This window comes from Schistocerca americana, chromosome 1, assembly GCF_021461395.2.
Source record: "Schistocerca americana isolate TAMUIC-IGC-003095 chromosome 1, iqSchAmer2.1, whole genome shotgun sequence".
Taxonomy (NCBI): domain Eukaryota; kingdom Metazoa; phylum Arthropoda; class Insecta; order Orthoptera; family Acrididae; genus Schistocerca; species Schistocerca americana.
The window spans coordinates 1,139,546,537-1,139,573,584 of record NC_060119.1 but is presented as its reverse complement, the minus strand read 5'-3'; the positions used below and the strand labels follow the sequence as shown (position 1 = coordinate 1,139,573,584).

Here is a 27,048-nt window from a genome sequence, read left to right as displayed (position 1 = left end):
GTTATGGAGTTAACACGCATCTCCTTTGCAAATATGAAATCATATCTTAGCAAGAGATAAGACAGGGTCACAATGACAAATATCATGAGAATACAAGTGCAGAGTGGGGAAACATTAAATACAGTGGAACATGTTTGGTACTTGGCCTACACCTGTTCTTATTACCAAAGACTGTGATGGACAGGACTCTTCAAAAACTGATGGTTGGTGATGCAAAAATAAAAGGTACAATCAGGAGAATAATGGAACATGTTTACAGTAAACAGCTTAACCCCAAATCTTACAAAGCCTTATATTACGCTATTTGAAACAAAGAAAATGACTTACAGCAGCAGAAATTAAGATCAACGGGCATCCACAAAATGTAACTCATTCTGCGATATTCCTCAATTTCTACGTAGATGTAAACTGACGTGGTATCAGCAAATGTGAGCATGTTAACCAAAAAGCTCACATTTGCCTTTCACTTAGAAATCTCTCTTCACTGCTTTGACCTTTGGATGGAATGTTAGTGTATTTTGCATATTTATACTCACTGAATTTCATCAAGGAACCTCTTCAGCGACCTTGGGATTCTTGCACCATGCCAATACATTTACTCCCTAAATGGTAATAGTGGTTGGTAAAAACTACATAAATATATATCTTAGGGTTCAGAATGTAGTTGTATATCCTTGGCACTACAGTGGCAGGTTCCTTGCAGACATCAGTCAAGAATTTGGAAAACCCAAAGTATTCAAACTTAAATGAAAGAGTGCCCTTATTGGTCTCTCCAATAATTAGGAATCTAAAAGTAAGTAAGGATGAGTAGTGGAGCATGAACATTAACTTTACAAAGACCGAACACTTTGTTGTGAGATGTATAGGAAGGGTTCTTATTATGAATGACGGACCTATAGCAACGTGTTGTTGATGACATAAATATTTAGGGACGATCATTTTACATAAAGGTGGAAGCAATGAGAAAATAAAGCACAGAATAGGAAATGGAAAGTTGGCAATTAACCAGTTACACTCCATTATCTGGAATAAAATGACAACAAAAAATATGAAAAGAAGGATGTACAAAATTATAGTTGTGAGCCATTGTTGTGTATGGTGCTGAACTGTGGGAAGTCTCCAGAGTCAACGAGAAGAAATTAAAGGCAAAGGAAATGGAGTTGTGAACTAACAAGAAGAGACAAAATAAGAAATGAAGTGCTACAATAACATGGCCTTCTAAAATTTGGCACTGGAGACTTCCATGACACGGCGACAATAGAATGATGGAGTGACCTGAGTGATGCACGACACGGCGAAGCAACAAGACTGGCAGGATACAAGGAAACGAAAACTTGGATGGGATACATGCCACACGGTGCAGAAAACTCGCAGAAAGGATAAAAGTAATTTCCATAGTTAACAATGTGAGTTTTCCTTTGTTAACAATGTGAGTAGGCTAGCAGCAGTCATAATTTGTTGGTAGTATACTGTACAAAAGTAGCCTGCAAAGACTGATTCTGCATACTAATGTACAAATTTGACTTGTTCCACATCCCTAAAGCTTACCTTCATTAAAGGATTTACGGAATGCAATGTGTTACATGTTTCCCCTCCATTTCACCATCAGCAGTTATTGAAATCAATAAAGTGTACTACCATTAACAGATTAGGAGTAAATTTTGTCAGAAGGTGCAACAGAACACTGGATTAGCCGCCAGTGAGTACAGTGTCTCGCCATTTGGATGAAGACAGCAAGCATGTGAAACTTGTGGGACGGGCTGGTCTCACTTTGCATTAACTTTCCAATGCAGCAGTAAAATGTGGCACAGGTCAGGTGGTGTCTCCAACATCGGTATTTTGGTCATGTTTCCAATTACACGGCCAAGAGTGCCACAATGGCTGCTACTTGGTATAAATAACTGCAGATTTTGTAGCAGTGTCATTTGCAGTTGAGCACTGCCACCGAGACACACAGGATACGCCACACGAGGGGATGACACGGAGCCGCCAGCAACAGCCACAAGTTCTGGTCCCTGCTTCCTTCTCTGAAGTTTGGAGGCGGTGGTGTTATGGTGTGTCGTGGTTTTCATGGAGGGGGCTTGCACTCCTCATTGTTTTGCGTGGCACTATCACAGCACAGGCCTACATTGATGTTTTAAGTACCTCCTTGGTTCCCACTGTTGAAGAGCAATTCGTGGATGACAATTGCATTTTTCAACACAATTGAACACCTGTTCCTAATGCAGAGCCTGTGGTGTAGTGGTTACATGGCAATAACATCTCTGTAATGGACTCGCCTGCAGAGAGTCCTGACCTGAATCCTATAGAACACCTTTGGGATATTTTGGAATGCCGACTTCGTGCTAGTCCTCACGGACCGACACTGATACCTCTTCTCAGTGCAGCACTCCGTGAAGAATGGGCTGCAATTCTCCAAGAAATCTCTCATCAGTTGATTCAACATATGCCAGTGAGAGTGGAAGCTGTCATCAAGGCTAAGGGTGGGCCAACACCATATAGAATTCCAGCATTACCAATGGAGGGCGCCACGAACTTGTAAGTCATTTTCAGCCAGGTGTCCGGGTACTTTTGTATCTGGTATACTGTTTTGAATAGATCATTTTCACGTGTAGGCAAACTGGTCTGATGAAGAGCAGCACCTTCAGTACAAGACTGAAACCATTCACTGCATGGACTTACTTTGGTATATTACGTATGGGGCTAATACTTACACACACTGTAGTTCAAAATAATCTTTGAATATTTCTACTGATTTATTCAGAGTGACTTGTTTGTAGAAGAGATCTATAAAATACTGGTAATTCCTGGTACATCTGTATACAAAAGTTTTAAGTTACATAAAATTAGAATTTCATATATACATTATATTTATCATACAGCTTCAGTGAGTGGCATCCAACAAACATTATTCTTTTAATGGTTGTACATAAAAATACAATTGCTTATCTATGTAAAATTTATATAGCATTTGAGAAATTCGTAGAACTTCTAATAATAAACAGAAATAATCAATAAACAAATTGACAGCCATTAGGAAATAAGTGCTGAATTGCAAGGTAGTTTTTTTAGCAACAGCAAATTTCAAAACTAGTGTATCATTTACAATTACTTCATTCTAGCAAAAGGCTGACATTATGACACACTTCATGTTTACAAGAACTTTGTATCTAAGACAGAATAGATATTGTCTTTCTATCATTAACATAACATAGTACTTTTGGAACCTACGGGTTTTGTAGGGGTTATGGTGTGACAAGCTACTGTACTCAATGAGAAGAAGAGACAGAGAGAAACATAGATAAATTACCCTGCATATGCAGAATATCTTCATAATATCTGCAATATGTTACAATTTTTCCCAGATAACAGGGTTTCAAAAAGCATAACTCCACAAAATACAGTGTCACACTATATTTCACGTCATTACATATAAATTTTCACATACCATATTTAACAGTACAGTTTGTTTTAAAACATGACAGGTACATTTTTGTAAAGTGGGAAGAGAGAGAGAGGCAGTACTGGAAAAAAAAGAACACCACGCAAAGGTAAAATCTCTATACAGACTCTTACACTGCAAAGTACAAATATTACCCACTCTAACCCTTCCCACAGCATTTTATGAAACATGAACACTAGACGTTACATAAGTTAGTTTTTGCGCAGTCTCTTACCTTAAGCACAAAAAGGATTCTGTTCAGTTGTTGACTTGTAATGGTAACAAACAGTAAATGACTTTCACAGAATGTCTTACTGTTCTAAATAGGACACACGCACACACACACACACACACACACACACACACACACACACACAGGCATCAAGGCGTTCACAGCACCATAAAAGTCTTCACAATATGTGACTCCATCATGCACTGTTTTAAACAGCTTTACAGAAGTATACACAAACTGAACAGCTTTTAATAAAAGTGATTTGCAATCACTGCAAAGACTCGAAAACTGGAAGCCACTGTTCACACCACATGGTTTCCATTGAGAAAAAGAAGTTTATCAACTAATTCTGGCGACAGATTAGCCCTCCGTTTGTGAAACAGTACTTGGTTTTCCACAGGAATTCGGCCAGGTGGAACTGATGAAGCAGGAACACAGTTATATTTGCGAGCGAGGCGTGCCAAGTTTGGGCATTTTGCTGCAGCTCGTGCCCACCACGTTAGTGGGCACTGGTCGAGGGCAGCTGCACTTTCTGACTGATATTGCACTAATTCCAGATTTGCTCGTTCCTCAGCTGGCATGCCAGACTGACCTGTGCAAAGATCTCCCAATAGGAACTCCATACCTAAACAAATTAGCAAACATTAATTTCATTAGTAATGGAATATGTCTGTTCTGTACTTACGAAAATCATACACACACTGTCAAACATCTACAACTATTATGATTTGTTAATACAATCTTTTCTGTCAGCATATTTTACTTTCACAACTGTGATAAGTCTTTAAATAGACCTTTTTTTAATAATACTATACAGCTATGGGTTTATAAAATAATGTAAAAGTCTACATGGACACTGAAAAGACAAGTTGTTAAGACATGTTTGTTTACAGAGCAGCAGCTACCGGTTTAAATAACCAAAAATTCCAAATGATGATACTGCAGTTAGGGCCTGCCTGTATTGCTAAGGTATACATCAAAAACATATCGAGTAATATGTTGAGTTCACGATATTGGAATGTTTAATGCTTCCACCAATCATTTAATTTTACAGTCTCACTATAATGGGCCAAATGAAGCCAAAGTAATACAGGTTTACTACTGTAATGTTTTCACTATCAGCCAGAAATTATATCCTATCTTATGCAATTATAGGTTAGTAAATGGCCTTGCAGAATGGCTAAGCAGGGATGTCTAGGGGACAAATGTAAGAATGTAGAAGCATTTATAAATGGGGTAAGATAGATACTGCCTACAGGAAAATTAAAGAGATCTTTTCAGAAAAGAGAACCACTTGTATGAATATCAAGAGCTCAGATGAAAGCCCAGTTCTAAGCAAAGGAGGGTAAGCAGAGAGGTGGAAGGAGTATATAGAGGGTCTATACAAGGGCGATTGGAAGAGGATGTAAATGAAGATGAAATGGGAGATATGATATTGCGCGAAGAGTTTGACAGAGCACTGAAAGACCTGAGTCATAACAAGGCCCCGGGAGTCGACAACATTCCATTAGAATTACTGACAGCCTTGGGAGAGACAGTCCTGACAAAACTCTACCATCTGGTAAGCAAGATATATGAGACAGGCGAAATACCCCCAGATTTCAAGAAGAATATAATAATTCCAATCCCAAAGAAAGCAGGAGGGTAAAAATCATAGAGGGAGGCCAAGAGATGAATAGACAAAACAGGTTCAGAAGGATGTAGATTGCAGTAGGTACTTCGAGATGAAGAAGCTTGCACAGAAAGCATGAAGAGCTGCACCAAACCAGTCTCTGGACTGAAGACCACAACAACAACAACAACAACAACAACAACCAGCCTCAGGAAGTGCTCTTACGAGATGGAATTAGGTGTAGTGAATAGAAAGTAAATGCGACGCACACTGTAGTTCTCAAGAATTCCAGTATTTGTTGGCATCCCTGCCTTTTCTGTGTTAACACTGATTTAATTTCTTCCATTTTTTTCATTTTATACTTTCATCCATGTTATTGTAATTACTGTTTATAATCATCACTTCATTTGAATTCCATTTTATTTATAATTTCTTTTCTTTTTTTTTTTTTGTTAAATCTTCATCTATAGTATTGTGACTATAATAAATATTTTTGTCAGAGCAGGTATAAGGAAATCTAGATTAATGTTTGACCATCCCAATGGATTCGTAATCATTGCGTATTTTGCTTTTACCTATCACAAATCAGTTCCTTTTTTGTTTCTCATTTTCCTCTTGTGTTTGTTCTTTGTTAAGGGCAGCATTTAAAATGTGCAAAAAATTTAAGATTGCTGTGTCTGTATATGTGTGGATGGATATGTGTGTGTGTGCGAGTGTATACCCGTCCTTTTTTCCCCCTAAGGTAAGTCTTTCCGCTCCCGGGATTGGAATGACTCCTTACCCTCTCCCTTAAAACCCACATCCTTTCGTCTTTCCCTCTCCTTCCCTCTTTCCTGATGAGGCAACAGTTTGTTGCGAAAGCTTGAATTTTGTGTGTATGTTTGTGTGTCTGTCGACCTGCCAGCACTTTCATTTGGTAAGTCACTACATCTTTGTTTTTAGATATATTTTTCCTACGTGGAATGTTTCCCTCTATATATATAGAAACAATACTGTAATCTGGAATGAAACCGTACGCCGAACAAGATAATTTTTTGTTACTTGTAGATTCATAGAGTAGTCAGATGGACAGCTCATTATATGCTTAATATTTGTGAATAATTCTGTAAAATTTATTTGCACTGTGAAAATTATTTTTCCATAATGTACTCCTCTGTATCATTCAAGTGATGTATATTTCTATCATCAGGTGAAAAATATGATAAAAAACCTCCAGATCACATCTGAATTACTTCAAGATAATCACAAATTACTAAACATGAAGATGTTGTCCATGGTGCAAGAACAGTTTATGTTTTAAATGTTTATAAGACAATTACTACCCAAAAAGAAATGTGCAAGTCACAATGAAAAATAAAGTCTTGAATTATTGCATAACCAATACAAATTCTGGTATATTATTTCACCTTATGTTGTTTAACTGATGCATCAGTATTTCTAAATGATTAAATATTACAATATATAAATAAAATAATTAAAACCATACCGACAAAGATTCCAAATGAAAAAAGAATGCCTCGACTGACATCTCTGCCCAAACTCTTTGTCTTTAAATATGTCTGCTTGTGTCTGTATGTGTGGATGGATATGTGCGTGTGTGCGAGTGTATACCTGTCCTTTTTTCCCCCTAAGGTAAGTCTTTCCGCTCCCGGGATTGGAATGACTCCTTACCCTCTCCTTTAAAACCCACTTCCTTTCGTCTTCCCCTCTCCTTCCCTCTTTCCTGATGAGGCAACAGTTTGTTGCGAAAGCTTGAATTTTGTGTGTATGTTTGTGTTTGTTTGTGTGTCTATCGACCTGCCAGCGCTTCTGTTCGGTAAGTCACCTCATCTTTGTTTTTATATATAATTTTTCCCACGTGGAATGTTTCCTTCCATTATAAAGAAGAATGATAGGAAGACAAAATGAGAGGAAATGGGAAGTGTAATACAATTATTAAAATGATGTAGCAAAGTGTTAGAAAAAAATGTACATTTGATCCAGTTAAACAAATAAAAAGAATGAGGGAAATAATTTTGGTAAAAATTTAAAAAGCATCCAATGGGATCTCAACCCATCCCCTTCAGCTTATCAGCGTTGTATGATACACCACGCCACTCCAAATGACTGCGTAAATAACAACACACTAGACCATCAGGAGAAATTCTTTTACACTTATTACTTATAAACGAGGGGCCACCACGGTGAATGACTTTATGGTGTTTGATATCTAGGACCCTAACCTACACCAGCAAACAGGTGGTTTCAAAAGATCAATCCCATCGCTGGAGACCTCTCCATGTACAGAGACTTCAATTCTTATTGAATCCTTACCACAGAAAGGCAATTACTTTACTCTTTTCTTGAAATCACATAATCATAATGCTTGTACACATGATAAAGTGATTCCGTCTTCCTTGGAAGTCATCTTCCATTTCTTGGAGAACTAAGCCTCATCAGTGTAAACTACTTAAAATATTTCCTTCTGGTAATCTGCTACCCTTATCTTCACAGTGCCCCCGTGTGCCATTATGTCATTTCTGTGAGGTAAAAAAAAGTGATATTGGATAACCTTCCTTGTTAAAATTCCTTTAATCTTTGTTCCTCTTGCCCTTATAAAGATTTATGACTACTGATTTTCATCAACACTCTCTCTCTCTCTCTCTCTCTCTCTCTCTCTCTCTCTCTCTCTCTCTCTCTGTGTGTGTGTGTGTGTGTGTGTGTGTGTGTAAAGGGGAGGGGGGGGGGGGGCACACATGCGCGAGAGAAATTTTTTTAAGTCACCTTGTATTATTGTTGCATGAAATTTATCTGTGAAATTTAAGTATTTTCACAATCTCTGGAGCCTTTTCTTAAACAAGGATATTGATTCTGCTGTCTTTCAAGAATATGGTGCCTTTCTCATTTGCCAGTATTAATTTAATGTGTGTAACAGTCTCCATTGTAGGATCAGGCTACTGTATTTCAATAATTCCTGCTACCTTTCCGTCTTTCATCTCTTTTCAAGCTGCCTGAGGTTCTTCTAAGCTGATTGGAACAATTTCATGATATTCCTCCTCTCTGTTATATGAAATGCTACTGAATAGAACATATTGATGTATGCACATATGTAATTAGTTATTTAGTTACATGTCTGATAGATTACTTGAATGATTCTTTCACTGAAATGGTATGGAATGATTCAGTTTACAGGATAAGTATAGTTGATTAGTGTAAACATTACTTGCCATTTTATTTTTAGTAATACCCATGCAACTACATTTAAAAACTAGGGCCCGCCTTTTTTACAAATTTGTCTATGGAATAGAAATGGAAACTTTCCAGTAGCCTACACACAGCAGATGTTAATTCTGTATTATATCAGTTATTACACCTTAGCACAGTACTTGTGCAAATGGTTCTCAATTAATTCTTTTGCTTAATGACCCTAAATAAAATTATTCACTTAGTATGGGGGAATAAAGACGGGAAAGTTACGTAAAACCTTGTAATAAAATTCTGCACTTATGGGACTCAGAACAGAACTTGATGGTACACTTAAGAATACACAAAACAAGAAAGATTAAAGTTTATTGTCTTGTTGACAATAAGGTCATTTGAGACGGAACACAGGCTTGGACTGAGGGAAGGATGTGAAAGGGTATTGCCCATTTATTTTTCAAAGCAATCATCCTGCCACTTGCACTAAATGATTTAGGGTACCTATGGGAAAACCTAAATCGGTATGGCTGGACAGGGACTCAAACTGTCAGCCTCCAGAATAAAAGTCAAGTGTATCACCACTGCACCGCCTCACTCAGCCAGAATGAAAAAATTCATTTTATTTCCCATAAAGTGTTAATTACTGAATAAGCATACGTTTTTTTTTACAGAATGCATATAGTCTGATGTTTTAGTGTAAAATAGTTATGCCCGTTTCATGGGTGTCTATACAGGGTGTTACAAAAAGGTACAGCCAAACTTTCAGGAAACATTCCTCACACACAAATAAAGAAAAGATGTTATGTGGACATGTGTCCGGAAACGCTTAATTTCCATGTTAAAGCTCATTTTAGTTTCGGCAGTATGTACTGTACTTCCTCGATTCACCGCCAGTTGGCCCAATTGAAGGAAGGTAATGTCGACTTCGGTGCTTGTGTTGACATGCGACTCATTGCTCTACAGTACGTTTAGGCAGGCATTGTTGGTGATGTCTTGATTGGGTCCCATGTTTCTCCACCTACGCTCAATGGAGTACGTTATCATGATTTCATAAGGGATACTCTACCTGTGCTACTAGAACCTGTGCCTTTACAAATACGACACAACATGTGGTTCATGCACGATAGAGCTCCTGCACATTTCAGTCGAAGTGTTTGTATGCTTCTCAACAACAGATTCGGTGACCGATGGATTGGTAGAGGCGGACCAATTCCATGGCCTCCATGCTCTCCTGACCTCAACCCTCTTGACTTTCATTTATGGGGGCATTTGAAAGCTCTTGTCTATGCAACCCCGGTACCAAATGTAGAGACTCTTCGTGCTCTAATTGTGGACGGCTGTGATACAATATGCCATTCTCCAGGGCTGCATCAGCGCATCAGGGATTCCATGCGATGGAGGGTGGATGCATGTATCCTGGCTAATGGAGGACATTTTGAACATTTCTTGTAACAAAGTGTTTGAAGTCACGCTGGTACGTTCTGTTGCTGTGTGTTTCCATTCCATGATTAATGTGATTTGAAGAGAAGTAATAAGATGAACTCTAACATGGAAAGTAAGCATTTCCGGACACATGTCCACATAACATATTTTCTTTCTTTGTGTGTTTCCTGAAAGTTTGGCCGTACCTTTTTGTAACACCCTGTATAAACATGGATAATTCTGCACATTTGGAAATCTGACTGTTGATAATGGCTTTATCCTGAAATGTGTGTAGGACTTGATAAAGAAAGCACTGGTGCAGTTACTTGAAATTTGTGAAGATGACATCACTGAAGAAAACTTTATCAGTTTCAAGGCAGGTTGCTCTAGGAAAACATATGAAATTACCTCTTTTTGCTACAGGAATTAATTACAGAAATCATGGACACTCAATACATATATCTGAACTCAGGGGTTTGTCTCTTAGCTGTTGCATGAACATACTGAAGAACTGGACTAAGAAAACATACTTGCTTATTCATCTTGAGAAAGACTGGTGCATTTGGTTTCCACATTAGGGCTTACAAACACCACTGAACATTTATTAATTTAAAACACACACCTGATAACCTGCTTTTTTTGCTTGGAGATTCTTCTCCATTAGGACACCCACGTTCTTCTTCAACATATGATATTAACATTTGTTTCATTGGTCCTGAAATAATGCTCTTGTCTTCTTCGGTAGCATACGGAAGTAACTTAAAACGTGGATCTAAGGTGGTGGCAGTCTGAAGCAATACATCAACTGCAGGATCACTGTATCTATAACAAAAAGAAATTTATACATGTGGCATATCATCATCAGTATTTTCCCCCCTTCCTTGCAATAAAAATGATGTTTGAGATTACGTGGGTCCATAACATTGAAGAAATTACCCTGCTATACACAGAAACTCTTATACCACAACAGAATCATTATAATGTGATATTTAGGCTGCATGGGAGGAACAAGGATGAAAAGAGAGGATCGAACTTACAGATTGATTATACTACACCTCTGACATTAAGACACTATTCTGTGAAATCAGAATAAGCTGCAATAATAATAATTTGATATCATATTAAAGAGATGTCAAAGACTGCTACAACAGTCTGACCCAAGTCTACACCAGAACGACAGAATTGGGGCATATTGGTGTACTGAGCCAGGAGAAATGCACCATCTATCACATTTAGAGAATGGTTTGGACTTTTCAAACATCTTATACATGGCAGTATCATTATTTACTGACAAAAATTAAAACTGTGGGAAAATATCAGATATTCAAATGCAGCTACCCCAATACATCTCCAATGATTCAGACTAATTCTGGCATTTAATGCCTTGAGTATGTGAAAAATGATATGCTGCCCCATGACACAGTACGATTTCATGATACGGGTGAGCCAGTTGCCTGGTTGAAAGACAGGTAGTACTAAACCTTAAAGTTGATTAATTTTTACAAAACATTCACCAAGAAGTTTCAAACATCAATGAAAAACAGGGGGCTGTAACTGAAGTGATTACAAATGGACATCAGTGACACTATTAATATTAGCTTGGAGAAACTGCAAAACAACAGAGCAGGATGTGTGTGTGTTCCAAGTATGTCTTAATATTCAAGCAAACACATAAATCATTACAGATTCTAATCAAAAAGCTATAAGTTAAAGATATATGTGTTGACTTACATTTGTCTCTAAGAAATGTCTGAAGGATGCTGCAGAGTTATCTACAATTACTCATACTCAATAACTAACAATCATTGTATATCAGTATTCCTACAATTACTAAAGAAACTGATATTGTATCTGTAAGGTGTGTGAGAGTGCTTCTACTCACCTGGCTGAAAGACTTTCTGATAGTGTTGCTTTGAAGCTCTGTGCAAATTCTGTATCAGTATCCTTAACTTTAAGGTGAGAACTGTTGAGCTGCCATAAGAGGGGCTTCAGAAGTGATATGAGAGGTATCTTCTCTTCACTTAACGTCATAATTGTAACCTGAAATGAAGCTTTTCCATGAATGGAAACCAACAAAATAAGAGTTTTTAGTTTTAGCAAATCAGTAAACTTGCTTCAATTACCTTGAATGGTTCCAAGATCATCACTAGATCTTCTAACATTTTCCATTCATGGTCATTCAATATAAAAGCTTCTTTATCAGCAATTTCAACATTCTCTAAGACTGATGGCAGGATATTTCTTCGGACTAACATCTGTTCCAACATTAGATACGTTGACGTCCATACCTTTGGGTAATCCGCTGCTAACACCCCCTCTTCAATCTGAAACACAGAATGCTGCCATTTATGTATAATTAGTAACAGAAATCAGCACAGCTTAGGATGCATATAACGCCACACAGTAAACAATGTACAATTCAATTATCATCTCCTCAGGAACTACCCGCACATGCTAAAACATAGACTTCTCTAATCTACATTTATGTGGTGTGAATCACTATGAAGTTTTTTGTAGAGACTTTCTTTTATTGTACCACATATTAAGGTTCCTACTTGTTTCATTCAAGAATGCAATTTGAAAGACTGATTACTTGTCTTTGTGCAAGCTGTTATTATCCTTACCATACTTTAACAAATGAACAGCAATCTATAAAGAGACACCTCTACAATTTTCACAATTTATGTCCTGAAAACCAGTTGCCATAGTTTCCTAAAGATAATTTTTCACATTATCTGCCAGTGAAGATTTTTCAGCATTTCTGTTATTCTCTCTTGCCTGTCGAATAAGCCTATCACCCTTATTTGTTTGTGTCTGATGGCCCATATTAGTCAAATATGATATGGATCCCGTACCCTTGAGAGGAATGTAGGTTAAACAAAAGCTAGCATTCCCTGTAGGTTCACCCACATTCTCTCTGTGAGCAAATTTTCAGCCTGGCTACAAACTTTGTTAGACAGAGAATATTAATTTTTTTTAGTGTATTTTGGTATGGTCCTGAATCAATAACTTTACTAAAGTCTAGAAACAGTCTATGGAACTTGGTATATCATGTGATGAGTGAGCTGGATTCTGTGAGAGTGAGGTTTTTGGAATTCATATCACATTCAAGGGAAGTTATTCTGGACCAGATAGGTTGCAATGTTAAAATTTTGCATATGTTTTATAATTAAATAACATAAAGAGAGGTGTGATGTAACAGTTCTGTGGATTAGTTCTTGACCCCCCCCCCCCCCCCTTTGTTTTTAGTAGATGTGAGTAATGAGTCTCTTTCAATGAATACTGGAAAAAAATTTCACCTAAGGAATCTTATCATTCTATTTACAAGCTGTATCTGTAGTTTGGTTAAATTTAACTGAATTCAGCTACTTTTCAAGACCATTACTACTAACGTCATTCATCTTTATGGTGATACAGCAACAGAATGGTAACAAAATTCATTAATTATCCTCTGTGAAGGAACACATGAAGACAAAATTCAGACTTCTGCTCTCATGTGGCAATAGCTATTACATGATTCTCTCATTTTCTCCATGGAGTCTCTATCTTCAGTCCACTTTGTCCCTTGTTTCTTTGGGACTGCATTCTCTGACCTCACATTCCACTTGTGTATCTTGTCCCTGTATACATTTCTGTATTCAATTTCTATTGGGTCGATTTTTGCTGCTTCTAGGTCCAGTTTGCCTTGTGAGATTCACGGTATTGTTTATTTTACCTCTTGTATGTATGTTAGAATTCTCTTGGTGAGTATTTTGGTGATAGCCTAATGATGTGCCCATAGAACTTCAACTTTTTTTCTCTGACATCTGCTGATATGTTTGACACATTCTCTGTAGTTTTCCTAGGGTGTAATCTGTATCCCTCTTCTGTCAGCTTTGGGCCAAGAATTTCCTCACAATTTTCCTTTCTTCCTTCAGTATGCTTTCCATGTCACTTTTCGTACGAAGTGTTAGAGTCTCACTTGCAAACAGTATTTCAGGCTTGATTATTGTGTTGTAGTGTCTGACTTTTGTGTGAATGGACATGCAGTTTTTATTATACACGTGCTGTGTCTTGCTACATGCTCTCTTCAGTTTTTGTAGTCGAGTCTTCTGTGCAATCTTTTCAACTCCTGTAGGTTCAAGTATCCTAGATACTTGAAGTGTGCAACTCTGTTTATTTTGCCATATTTTGTGTCTAATTTTGTTATGCTTAATTTTGAGCAGAAAAATTCAGGCTTCTCGAAAGAGATTTGGAGCCCAACTTTTTCTGCACATTCTTTTAGCGCCTCTATTTATTTGATTGCTGTTGCTCGGTTGTCTGATAGTATGGCCAGATCGTCTGTGAAAGCTAGGTTTGATATTTCTATTTTGTCCCGGCATCTTCCCAGTGTGTTGGTTTCCAGTGTCCTTGAGTTTTCAGTTCTTTTTCCCATTCCCTCATTACTTTGTCCAGGACTAGGTTTGAATAATAGTGGGATAATCCGCCACCCTCGCACACTCTGGTTTTGATCATGAAGGGATCAGAGATTTCACCCATGAATTTAACTTTTGATGTCGTTTCAGCTAATGTCGGTCTGATTAGGTTGAGTCCCTGTTTTCTACGATGTTGAACAAGGATTTGCGATCTGAAGTTTTACCAGCGTATTTCCAATTTGAACAGTTCTCGGGTATGCAACCAGGTAGCGTTGTAATTTCTCCACAGTATTTCGGCAGACGTACATGCTGCCATCTTCAGGTGGTTTCTGATGAATGCTGTGCTGTTCCTCTCGGCGCCCTATATATACTAGCCGTTAACCCCTCCATTGTTCCTCACCTGGTCTCTTTGGTGCAGCCGGCGCAGCGGCTACTGGACGTGGTGGGGGAAGCGGCGCCTGGGTCTGCACTGGTATCTCCAGTCTCCCTGCTGCCGCCGTCTGGGGTGGTCCTCGATCTCTGGGACCGTATCTTTCTCTCCATGCTGAGTGCAGGGTTCCAAGCCTAAGTTGAAGGCTGCTGTCTTTATTAATTAGATCGTCCTATAGTCGGATTTTGATGGCCTCTATAGTAATGAAGTCCCAGAAATAGGAGGATTGACAGAGTATTTTTGTTTTTTTCATAGTCCATAGTATGGCCAGTCTTTATACAATGGTCAGCCAAGGCTGATTTAGTGGCCTGGCGTAATTCGGTATGGCACTTGTGTTTGCGGCACCTCTCTTCTACAGTGCGGACTGTATCCCCAATGTATGAGTTTCCGCACTGACAGGGAATTTGATAAAGGCCTGGTTTTTGAAGGCCTAGGTCATCTTTCACTGAACCCAGTATACTAAAGGTTTTTGCAGTGGATTGGAATACACATTTCTCATTGTGTTTCCCCAGGATTCTACGAGTAGAATCCTGGGGAAACACAATGTGAAATGTGTATTCCGATGCCCTGCAAAAACCTTGACTCTACTGGGTTCAGTGAAAGATGACCTAGGCCTTCAAAAACCAGGCCTTTATCAAATTCCCTGTCAGTGCGGAAACTCATACATTGGGGATACAGTCCACACTGTAGAAGAGAGGTGCCACAAATACAAGCACCATACCGAATTATGTCAGGCCACTAAATCAGCCGTGGCTGACCATTGTATAAAGACTGGCCATACTATGGGCTATAAAAAAACAAAAATACTCTGTCAATTCTACTACTTCTGGGACTGCGTTGCTAAAGAGGCCATTGAAACCCGATTACAGGACAATCTAATTAATAAAGACAGTGGCTTTCAACTTAGTCAGGCTTGGAACCCTGCACTCAGCATGGAGACAAAGATGCGGTCCCAGGGATCGAAGACCGCCCCGATGGTGGCAGCAGAGAGACTGCAGACCCCAGTTGAGACCCAGGCGCCGCTTCCCCCACCACGTCCAGTAGCCGCCGTGCCGGCCGCACCAAAGACACCAGGTGAGGAACGGTGGAGGGGGGTAACGGCTAGTATATATAGGGCGCCGAGAGGAACAGCACAGCATTCATCAGGAACCACCTGAAGATGGCAGCATGTACACTGCCGAAATATTGTGCAGAAATTACGATGCTACCCAGTTGGATACACGAGAACTGTTCAAGTTGAACAAGGATTGTCAGTCAACAGAATCAATGCTTTCTTGAAATCTATGAAGGGGCAAAATGATTGATGCATTCCTGATGGCCTTGTACTTTAAAATTGTTCTGTGCGTGATCGACTGCGGCAAAAGCCTGCCTGGTATTCACCAATTTTGCATTCTAACTGTTATTGTGTTCTCTGGAGTAAGCATGCTGAGAAAATTTCGTAGGTGACTTGTAGCAGGGAGATTCCTCTGCAGTTGTTCAGGTTCATCCTATCTCCTTTCTTGTGCAGTGGATGGATAAGTGCACATTTCCTGTTGTCAGGAAGTTTTTCTGTTTGCCAGATGGTAGAGATTATTTGTGTAAACTCCTGGTCCAAGATTCTTTAGTACTTCTCCAACGATGCCATCTTCACCAGATGTCATATTGTGTTTTAGTTTAAGTACGTGTTTGTTGATCTCTTCACATGTTGGTGGGAGTGATTCTGGTTCGGTGGAGGTACAGTACTGTACTGGAAATCTTGTTACAGGTTCAGGGCAGTTAAGGAGAGTAGAGAAATAGCGTGCCAGTTCTTGACAATTCTCTTGGTTAGTTAGTGCTAGTTTTGCATCTGGTTTCCTGAAGCACAAATTTTGAGGTGTGTACCCACAGATCTTCCTTGAGAAGGTCCTGCAGAATTCTCTTGTGTTGTGGTTGCAGAAGTTTACCTCTATATCATCCAGTTACTCCTTCAGCTACTTTAGCTTCATTTGCCTAATAAGTTTTGCAACCTGTTTTCTTAATTTTTGGAAACAGCATAGTCTTTCTGGGGATTTTTTGCTACTGTAGTCTTGGAAAGCTTGTTTATGTATTTCCAGTGCCTTTTCACACTCTGAGTCCCACCAAGGGTGTTTAGTGTTCTTTCTCCGTGGCATTAGTTCTTTTGCTTTTTGTATGATCTTTCTATGGAATTCTTCCCATGTGTTTGCTTTTCCCATTCCTGTTTTACGTTGGATTCCAGTAACTTCTTTGTGTCAAACTTTTGTGTGTTGTTTCCTGATGGATTTTCTTCGGAGTAGCCAACCATACCTTGGAGAACACAGTCATTGCCCATTCTCTATGTGAACACTTTACAAGAGGTCAGAAAAATCCGAAAAGTTTAACAAAAAATGGAAAATCCGGGCTGCAATAACGACAATATTTTGAAAAGGATAGATTGCTGCTCACCGTACAGAGGAGATGCTGAGTCGCAGACAGGTACAAAAAAATATCTTTTCGAACATTGTTCTTTGGAAACAGTAGTGAAATTAAAAGTTATGTTTTTTAAATAAAAACAATCAAAGATTGCCCATTGAAATTTGCATTGCTTTAATCAGGTGACTAATTTCAATCATGGTATATCATCTTCAGCCCATTAACACTCCATGGCATTGGCAGGAAAGAGCGCGGAGAGGAGCAGCTTGTTACGTAGTACTGGAAACACTGTGTTTACCAGTGCTACCATGATCGCAGTCTGTCACAAGATTAAAGAATGTTAAATATTAACAACTTAAATGTGATCTTACTCTGTTTATATTAAAAGAAAAAAACTTCACAGCAAAAAGACCACTACACATTTGAGATTTTGGACGAAAGGCCTTTTTCTAAAGTAGAAAACACACAAACATTCACACAAGCAGAGTTCAGCACACCTGTGACCACTGTCTCTGGCCGCTGAGTCCAGACTGCGCCCCGCAACTGCACTGAATGGGAGAAGTTATCTGTGGATGATGAGGGTAAGCAGTAGGCTGGGGCGGAGAAGGGGAGTTATAGCAAGGTATGGGTGCAGGAAGGTGTAGCACTGTTTGTTGGAGTCTGCAGGAATGTGGTGGGCACAGAGTAAACCTGCTAAGTGCAGACGGGAGGTATGATGGAGAAAGGGGGGCTGACTATGAAAGCAGTCATGTAAACTACAAACTAAGTTGCAATCATCGTGCTGCTTTCTATATGGGAATGGCAACCAACAAACCAACTGTCTGCATGAATGGCCACTGACACTTTGGGAGAGGGAGAGTGGAAGGGGGAGGGGTGGGCGAGAGGTGGAGGTGGTGGGGAAGAGGGAGGGGTAGTGAGGGAGAGGGGGAGGGTTAATGAGGGGGAGGGAGTGGGGGACGGGTAGTGAGGGGGAGGGAGACTGAGGCGGAGGGGGTGTGGCAGGGGAGGGGGGAAGGGGGAGGTGGAGGGGGAGGGAGTGAGTGGCCTTACTTCTGCTGTAGCTTGACTGAGTCTTTTCTAAAAGAGGAGTGGTTGTCTTTTACACCCTGTCCAGGAGCTTCCATGAGTGGAAACACAAGAAATAGAGACACACATAGTACAAGTGATTAAAATGACAAAGAATTACATAACAATTTGAAGCTCTGATGCAGCTGCATACTGCCATTCTTTACTGTTTAGCAATTCAAACTATCCACAGTGCCAAGCAACACATAAATGAAGCTACAAAAGTAAATCTGGAAAACACTAAAAGTATGGAATAACTTACAGTTATGGAAATTACTAAAGCATCACCTTGTACCAACCACTGCGTGTACCTCCATCCACACTGATGGGAAAAAAAGTACAAACTTTTAGACGTTTCCATTTCACTCAAGATTTATTGTTGCAACAGTGTGTTGGAGTGCATGAAATGACTACATTTACAGATCACTAGCACAAGCAATTCTGAGGGACCAGGTACGCATGCCAAAATACCCATATTAGTATGGGGTGTAGCCTCCACAAGAGACAATGCAGGCACTGACTCTGCCATCAAGTTGATCATACAGATGACAAATATGTCCTGGGATATGTTATACCATGCATGTTTGACCTGTTCACACAGACCTATAAAGCTGTTGGTTGACGAGTAGCACAAACCACTTTTCGTCCCATCGTATCCTACATGTGCTTGACTGGAGACAAGTCTGGAGATTGTTGTGTTGGGGAAGATGCTGCACATCTTGCAGAACACATTGAGTTCCAAGGGCAGCGTATGGGTGAGGATTATCCTGTTGGAACAACACGTCACCTTCCTATTGCAAGAATGGAAAAAGAACGGGTCTAACAACATTCTGCACATACAAAGCACTAGTTAGTTTCCCCTCCAGAAACACCAAAGGTGAACGAGAGTTGCAGCATATCACATCTTAGACTATTAGGCGTGGGGTGGGCCCAACGTGTCTTGGACCAATGCACTCTTATTAGACAGTGCTCACCAGGTGTACATTGTATGTGCAAATGACCGTCAACTGCATGCAGGCAGAATCTGCTTTCAAGTTGAAGACCATGGTGTGCCATTCCATCTTCCATGTGATCCTCTGATGGCACCAGCTGAGTCGTGCATATTGATGCTGTGCAGTGAGTGAAGACAGGCTAGAGGTGTGCATGCTTGTAGTCCCACTACAAATAACTGGTTTGCAACAGTATGTGTTGAAATGTCTGGACTTCCATGCTTTCTTATCTGGGCTGTGGTAGTTGTACAATCTGTCCATTGTTGTCCTTACAATACGGTGATCCTGGGGGGCGTCTGTGCCGCATGGACATCCAGAACATTTTCTATGGGTGTGAAAATGTTCACATGGCCACTGATACCAGGATCATTGCACAAATGATGCAGCACATCCAACTTGTGTGGTAATTCTCCGAAAGGACCATCCTGCCACTTGGAAGGACAAGTACGAGTATGTCTCTGTGGTATGGTTGCCTGTTTACTTCACACCTTTGCACCACACTGAGCCTTCAGGTAGTGAACATTCCCTATTAAAGGGTAGACATAGATTCACTCTGGTAGCTATTTTACTATGCTATCTGTTGGCAGGTTATGCTGAAACCATTATCAGTACATCTGCCAGGAGACATAAGCCGTCATTGGATCAAAATCAATGTCATCTTTCTATGTGTACTGAATTCCTTATTTTTCTGGCGGTATAGTGTATTAGTTCAACCCACAACAAAATTACTCTGTCAGAATGGCATTTTTATTAATTTGTGCCCCAAAATGAGGCCTCCTCCGACTGCTGCAATATTCTAAGTGGGCCCTATTTTCATCTTTAACATACTTCTTTGTAAAGTTGTTCACAGACTTGTGAATAATGCTGCTGTACAGCTTTTCCTTTGCACTCATCATAGAGCAAATACCCATACATTTGATAACTACTTCCCATGCACAATATTTGGATTCTGTTTGTTACTTATTCCCATCTCACTCTCTTCTCAGCTGTTTGCTACCCCCCCCCCCCCCCCCCCCCCCCCTGCTGCTGCTGATGAGGAGGAGGAGGAGATTAGTGTTTAACGTCCCATCGACAATGGGGTCATTAGAGTTGAAGCATAAGCTTGGAATAGGGAACAGTGGGGAAGGAAAACAACTGTGCCCTTTCAATGGAATCATCCCAGCATTTGCCTGAAGCAATTTAGGGAAATCACAGAAAACCTACAGACACTTGTTTGAACTGTTGTCCTCCTGAATGTGTGTCCAGTGTGCTAACCGCTGCGCCACCTCGGTCGTTAGCTGTATAAGGTAATGATGACAATGAAAATTCTGTGCGTGTTTTGAGTCCCAGTTCAACACAAAATTTTCACTGTCATCATTTCCTTACACAGCTGATGGTTGGTTGTATTCACAACTGCAAATATTAACACACAATCTTAAATGGTGTCACGGACTTTAAATTACTGTTTCTGAAGACACTCACTGCAAGTTACAAAACACGAAACTATCTATTTATACCCACTATTAGTCAGACAATGTCGACAGGTCAGCTTATTTATGTGGATTTAGTGTTGGTGGAAGTAAAGCTATGATGGCAGGTTCTGAATTTTGCTTGGATATCTGTCAGAAGAGCACCTTCTCATGAAAGACACATGCCCCAGTTTGGAATCCTGATCTGTCACACAATTTTAATCAGACAGGAGGTTTTGATGTTTAATTTGTTCAGAGTGTTTTGTGTTCTGTTGCGTTGGTGAAACAGGTTTGTGACCCAGTACAACATATGCCATAATGTGTGATCATTGAAATATGACAAGCAAGAACTGTTAATAAAGTCAGAGAATGAACTTTTCACTTATAAAAAGAGCAGTTTGTGTTATATTTACCTGCCTCAACGTGTATGCAACAGTGCAGGATACACTCATACCAACATTGTTCTAAGAATTGCTTCCATATTTTTCACAATAGCTTCTCAATTAAGTTGAGGGGGGGGGGGGGGGTGGCAAGAAGGAGGAAGTTATGAGTTGTTCCGTTGGCATAGTGCACATTCAGTATTGGATAATTTTGTTGGCAATGTTGGGATATACTTGACTGTGGTGCAGGCACCAGGCAAATGGATGGAGTTCAAGAGTCTTCTTTAGATGTGATAGGTCACGATGTTTGACAATATGTAATAACCTCCAGCATATATGGCATGGGTCCTCTGAGTTAACAAAACATCACACTTACATTCCTCACAAATCAAATAAATAGGGCCATCTATGATGTTGACAAACCAAGGTGCTTCCAGACTGTGGTTGCATATTTTCTTTTGGGGTTAGAATAATGTTTGCTTTCAGAGTGAAAATAATGAAGTCTGTTTCATTTAATAGTAAGCCCCACTATACTGTACTACATATTACCGAAGCTCTTAAGAAAACCTCTGTTGTACTTGCTTCTGGTAATCTCAATAGCCACCAATTACCAATGTATCAGTTATGAATGGCATCCAGACATTATGTCACTATATTTAACCAGAAATATACACAGAGCTATGATCTAACAATCATATGACAGCCAGACAAGCCTCTACTGTTGTCAGTAATGCTGGATTAGTAGCTGACAATGGAAGTCTTACTCTTTCTCCAATTGACTGCAAGGTTTATTGTGTGATAAAGTTTCTTAATGCACAAAACATAGTGCTCATCGAAATTCATTGTCCCTTGTGAAGAGGTATGGGCTGAAAGTTGGGAGCAAGCCAAAGGTACGGCACTGGTGTAGGTAATTTTCCAAAGGTTGTCAAAGCTGGGCCATGGACAACCATTGTTCATCAGAGTTGGTGTGGCAGCACATTACTGAGAAAGGTCGCTCCATGAAAATGATCTCGACAGTCATTTTCCTCTGATATCATGATCCTTGTAGCATAAACTGTCACTAAGCATCTTGTAATAAATCATCCTCCTCTAACATTACTTTTTTTTTTTTAAGAGGTAACCGACCATGTATAATCTCGAATATCACATAGGTTAAAATTATCTCAGCTGTTTCATTAAAAGAATTCATATGATTTTGTATACTATGTATTATATTTCACGCTAAAATGTGTTTAAAAAAATTCATGTGTTACAATTGATATGTACTAACAATTAAAATTATTCTTCTTTTACAAATATTTGAAATTACAAAATTTGTGGTTTACTTAAAATTCACATTATTAATTGCACAATCAAATGCTAATTATTAAATTTGTTTCTGGATTTATTTATGAAATAATGATATAATTTGGTAAAGATTATTCTCCTGTTGAGAAAGTTTGTAAACTCTTTGGAAATTGTGAGTACTGAAGAATGTAAGGAGTGGTGGGCATGCCTGTGATGGAAATGCATGTATTCAGCTAAATTTGTCAACAACAATGTAACTGATGTTTTTTTTGAATGTGGAAATTGTTAAGTCAGTGTGATTTAGAATAATTGGATAAAATAAAAATATTTTGAGAAGGAAAATTGCTACTCACAATATAGCGGAGATGCTGAGTCGTAGATAGACACAACAAAAAGATTTTCACACTTATAGCGTTGGGCCAATGGCCTTTGTCAAACACACACACATACACACACACACACACACACACACACACACACACACACACAAAAACACAAAAAAAAAACCCACGCAACTCGGACAAGTGTGTGTGTGTGTGTGTGTGTGTGTGTGTGTGTGTGTGTGTGTGTGTTGTTGACAAAGGCCATTGGCTGAAAGCTTCACGTGTGAAAATCTCCGCTATATGGTAAGTAGCAACTTTCCTTCTCAGAATATTGTTACATTCCACCCTGGAGTTTTCCATTGTTGGATAAAATAAAAAGATATCAATAGCAGCAGAAAACTCTTCAACAGTTATTTTGTCACCACGAACCTAGGAAATCAAAATTTTCAGCTGCCAGAAAGTACTCCTAGACAAGACTTTGAGCCATTGACAACAACAACGAGATAATCAAGATTTTGTAATCTTACTCCTCTCGTGATTCTCAAAAGTTGTGCAAAGAATGAGAACTTTAATGGTGATGTGTGGGAGGGTAAGATTACAAACTGCTGTTCAAGTATGCCAAGTGGGTGCCGAAAAACCCTGACACCAAAGCTGAAAATGAATCACTTAGGAGAAGAACGGACATTTCCGGAGTGGTACTATGAAGGTAGCAAATTATTCCACAGGATTATCACAGACAACGAGACACAGGTCATTCACTTTATGCCAGAAATCAGGCATCAGTAGACACATTGGCAAGCATCACACTCGACACACTGGCTTCACAATGGATGTCTGGTCAAGAAAAAGTTCAAACAGACTGTGCTGACATGGAAAGTAGTGTGCATGGTGTTCTATGACAGGAAGGGCATTCTGTTTATTAACTATCTACCAAGAGGTGAAACAGTGAATTCCGATTTACTGGGAAACACTGTGGAAATTGCAACAGGCCATTCAAAATAAGTGACATGGAATGCTCAGTGCAGGTGTTCTGCTGATCCATATCAATTCTCATCCACAAATGGCTTTGCATGCAACAAGTGCTTAGAAGTAGTTCATCTGGGAGATGTTTGATCATCCACTGTACAGTCCTCATCTTGTTCCAAAAGTTTTCATCTTCTCTCATACACCAATAAATTTCTTTCCTCCAGTCAGCATTTTCACAATGCTGAAGATGACTGTCACACACTGGTTCCACTTCCAGGCAGTGCACTTCTATGACACAGGAATGCAAAAGTTGGATCCCCATATGACAAGTGTCTTAATTCTGAAGGTGATTATCTCTAAAAACAGGCTTAAACATTGCTGTATGCGTTGCCAATAAACCAAAATTAATGATTCATCCCAGTAGACATTGAATGCCTTTTCATATGTATCCAGCACCATAGGTCTGTCTTTCTACAATAGAGACAATCATGATGATAATGATCTTATTACTCTGGTAGTCAGAGTTTCTGGATTGCTTTGTTTTGATTTTGAAGGATGGTCCTCCCGCAGAGTTTCAACTGATAACATGAAGTTAAGTATGGAAAGTCATATTCACCATGAGCCTGCAGCAAAAATTTGTAAACTTTCATCTCAGATTTCTGAAGAGGGGGAAAGTTAGCCACAGGTTGCTCACTACAAAGTGCTCCCATTTTCCAGCACAGAATGTTTACAAACAGTGCTTTGTTGTGACACATTCCTATTTTTCTGCTGTGAATCCTGTGTGGACTTAGCCGTCTCATGAAACAACCGCTCACAACTACAAGTGCATAAGGGAGGGGGACAAAAAAAGGTCAGTGCCACTATTCACTGACTTGGCGTCATGTCTAGGTAACCATTTTCAATATTTATCACTAACACTATTTATCGTATAGTATTGTTCTAGGAAAAAATAGGTAACAATATCAATGTAGTAACAAAGGCCATTAGTTTAAAATGCCATTACATTCAGGCACGCAGTTCATGCTAGTTATATATTACCTGCATCATTTGTTCTTGTATCCTAAGTGTGGCGGCTGCATTAGCATTTCTATTAATCGAGGCAATAATAGCTCGACATTTGTTGAGGACTGCTGCAACTTCTGGTTGCTCGAAACACGAAGTTGTACAGAGCTGAAAGAAATAAATAAATCATACTGAGAGGAGAGAATAGGCTCTTGCTTCACAATAGTATCTAGCGCCATATTCATAAGTCGAAGGCAACTTATGCGAATAACAGTAACACATAGAAATCTGATATTATAACTCTAAAACCAATATAAATATTCTTCTACATCTGTTCCAGTTTTTTGATTCCACTTGGCAACAAGTCATCCCATTAGACCTTACAACACGTTGACTATTTTTTATATTTACTACAGCTAACTTTTGAAATGCAACACAGCTGCTACAACAACATTTTTCATAACATTTCACAAAAACGAAATAAAGTAAGAAACACATGTCAAATGAAATGTGGGTCTATTTACGATATACTTGCACAAACAGAAAGGAAATGAGTTGTGTGAAAGCGTTAGGAAGAGTGAAATTGCTAGTCATATGCACAATGGATGGTAAAATATTAGCCGTAGTGTGTGTTGCGCATTTTGTACTTGATTTGTGCTAGTATCCATACGATTAGCTATGAAGCCCCAAGACCCAATAAATTAACAGTACAGGGGACAGAAAGGGGGATACAGTAAATATAGAACTCTTTCCTTATTTTTTGCTGCTGAAAGAAATGGCTCAAATTATAATGAATCCCACAGTTTTGGCAAAGATTACATACATACAGTAGTTCCTCCATTTATGTGTTTTGATTTTTCTTAACCTTTTTTATGGCTGGTTTACATACCTCTTCATTTTCTGATTGTAATGCACACTTTTTGCTGGATTTAATTTATTCAAAAAGCAGCTATGGACAAACAAGATTTCAAAATACTAGTATGAGTTTATTTTTGAGTTTCAGAGGAAATCTTTTTTATAATTTTATAGCACATTGTGAAACCATGGTGCCTTTTCACAAATTGCAGCTGCATGCTCCATTCCTTTTTGGGGTCATCCAGTATTGTGCTGAGTCTTTGCAAGGGAAGAAAGGGAGTAGGGAGAGAATATTTGTATACCATTTACAATTGGGGTAAAAGGGATATTCTGATAACATAGCAGCAAGTTGATAATAAATCCTGTACATGTGACTACAGGGCCATTCCATGAAAAGTGAACCCTAATAAGTTACACTTGAAATTTAGTTTACAGTTAACAAACTGTATTCTTTTGATAGAGAAAATGTTCCTCTTTTATAGACTGTATGAAATTTGGTTGGCAATACTGTAAGGAGGCACAAGACGGGTGGCCAAGCATGACAGACAAACGACGTGCGAGCCTGCTGAGTAGAAATTCACGTTGGTACGACAGTGATAGTTTGGCAGCTTCTGCAGATAGACTCTCAAATGGGCTAGTGTTAAGGGCGCCAGTGGCCAAATGGATGCCACAGAGGTGCACTGCATTGAGACGGCATAAGATGGACGGACACGCAGACGAATAAATGAAACACCCACAGTCTAGTTTCAAATGGACGAGGGCCAGCACAAATGGAGGAGGGTGGTACAATCAGCTCCCCAGGAAGTACCACTGAGGACACGGAGGACACTGAGGGACCAGGCACAGCAGGCAGTCAGGTAAGACATGTGGGAGGCCCTAGAAAGTTTCCTATAAGCATGAGCCCCAGGAATTTCATAGTTTCAACGAACATAAGAGCTACAAGCCCTAGATATAAATCTTTACATCTTGGGCTTGTTGCTCTTCTTTTCGAGAAGAAATTCATACAAATGGTTTTGTCAGTGGGAAAGCAAAAGCCATTGTCAATGCTCCATAAGTAAAGATGATTGTGACAATGCTGAAGACACTGCTCAAGGAGACAAGTCTGTGAACAACTGAAATAGATGGCAAAATCGTTAATAAAAAGGGAGCTGGCAGGAGACAGGCCATAATAGGGTTAATAGCCATAGCAAAGAGGACGATGCTCAGGACAGAACATTGAGGCACACCGCTTTCCTGGATAAAGGTGTCCAACAGGGCAGAACCCACACATACCTTCATCTTTTAAAAATTCCTGAAGGAAATGGGGCAGGTGGCCTCAGGAGCCCCACATGTAGAGACTACAGAGGATACCAGTCCCCCAGCAGATGTCATAGGCTTTCTTCAACTCAAAAAAACACTGTCACAATCTGGTATTTCCGCAGAAAACCATTCATGACATGGGTTGACAAAGTGAAGAGATGGTCAACTGCAGAACGGCGTGCTCAAAATCCACACTGTGAAGTGGCTAGTAAATTGCGAGACTCGAGCCACCATACAAGCTGGGTGCGAATCACGCGTTCCATCACCTTGCAAATGCAGCTGGTGAGAGAAATGGGGCAGTAACTATAAGGAAGGTGTTTGTCTTTACCAGTCT

The 27,048-nt window shown here is 39.5% G+C and overlaps 1 protein-coding gene across 2 annotated transcripts in view; it reads right to left on the bottom strand.

Moving 5' to 3' along the window:
* Nucleotides 1-2,605: 2,605 nt before the first annotated feature.
* LOC124619241 (E3 SUMO-protein ligase ZBED1) overlaps nucleotides 2,606-27,048 on the bottom strand; it is a 57,710-nt gene continuing 33,267 nt past the window's right edge. The window contains exons 2-6 of one of the 2 annotated variants that reach the window (XM_047145487.1): nucleotides 24,597-24,728; nucleotides 12,012-12,227; nucleotides 11,771-11,928; nucleotides 10,511-10,710; nucleotides 2,606-4,299 (exon numbers count right to left, since the gene is read on the bottom strand). In XM_047145487.1, coding sequence (XP_047001443.1) covers nucleotides 3,977-4,299; nucleotides 10,511-10,710; nucleotides 11,771-11,928; nucleotides 12,012-12,227; nucleotides 24,597-24,728 — 1,029 coding nt within the window. In that variant the 3' untranslated portion in view covers nucleotides 2,606-3,976. The remainder of the gene's footprint in view (nucleotides 4,300-10,510; nucleotides 10,711-11,770; nucleotides 11,929-12,011; nucleotides 12,228-24,596; nucleotides 24,729-27,048) is intronic. The other variant, XM_047145496.1, reaches the window with a different exon arrangement.